General features: G+C 70.3%; 1 protein-coding gene across 1 annotated transcript in view; it reads left to right on the plus strand.

Moving 5' to 3' along the window:
- Positions 1-438: 438 nt before the first annotated feature.
- The window catches only part of Ell2 (elongation factor, RNA polymerase II, 2), a 71,293-nt gene continuing 70,907 nt past the window's right edge, over positions 439-824 (plus strand). Inside the window, exon 1 of the mRNA XM_005382233.2 lies at positions 439-770. Coding sequence (XP_005382290.1) covers positions 624-770 — 147 coding nt within the window. The 5' untranslated portion in view covers positions 439-623. The remainder of the gene's footprint in view (positions 771-824) is intronic.

Here is an 824-nt window from a genome sequence, read left to right on the forward strand (position 1 = left end):
CGCAGAGCTGTCCGGGGACCCCGCCGGCCGCGGCTCCTCTCTCCTTCGCGGGCGTCGGGGACAGTCCTGATTCGGTCCCCCACCACCCTCCTCTCGGAGGACCACCGGAGCGGCAAGGGTCGCTCCTCTCCGAATTTTTCCACTACTGTCCCCCGAAGAGGCGGGGCTCTCTTCAAGTAACCGCATCAGGCAACCTGGACACCCAGTGACCAGGGTATCCCCACATCAGCCTGGTCAATCGCAGTCGGCGAGCCCAGACGTGACGTCAGGTGTGATTAAACTGACGCGTCACTCCGACGTCAGCCTCTCCTCTTTCGGACGTCCCGTCCCGGGAGCAAAACTCCGGCGACTTTGGGCTCCGCCCCCACGGGGGGAGGAGACCAATGAGAGCGGCCCAGAGGGAAGCCGAGCCAATGAGACGCGCCGGGGGCGGGGCGCGCGGCCGAGGGTGGGGCGGGCGGCGACCGCGGCAGCCCGAGGTCTGGCTGCGCGCAGTCTATGACAGTACGTCAGCAGCGGGATGGCCGTAGCTGCGGCGGCGGCTGCAGAAGCCCGAGCAGCCGCGGCCGCAGTGGAGGCTAGAGCCCGAGCGGCGTCGGCGGTTGCACCCCGGGGAGTTTAAGATGGCGGCGGGGGGGGCGGCGGGCCTGCGGGAGGAGCAGCGCTACGGACTGTCGTGCGGGCGGCTGGGGCAGGACCGCATCACCGTGCTGCATGTGAAGCTCACCGAGACGGCGATCCGGGCGCTCGAGACTTACCAGAGCCACAAGGTGAGGCGACGGCGCGGCGGCGCTCGGGGAGGCGAGGCCCGCAGGACGCCCGCC

The sequence above is a fragment of the Chinchilla lanigera genome, unplaced genomic scaffold (genome assembly GCF_000276665.1).
Source record: "Chinchilla lanigera isolate Chin_1 unplaced genomic scaffold, ChiLan1.0 scaffold00017, whole genome shotgun sequence".
Lineage (NCBI taxonomy): Eukaryota > Metazoa > Chordata > Mammalia > Rodentia > Chinchillidae > Chinchilla > Chinchilla lanigera.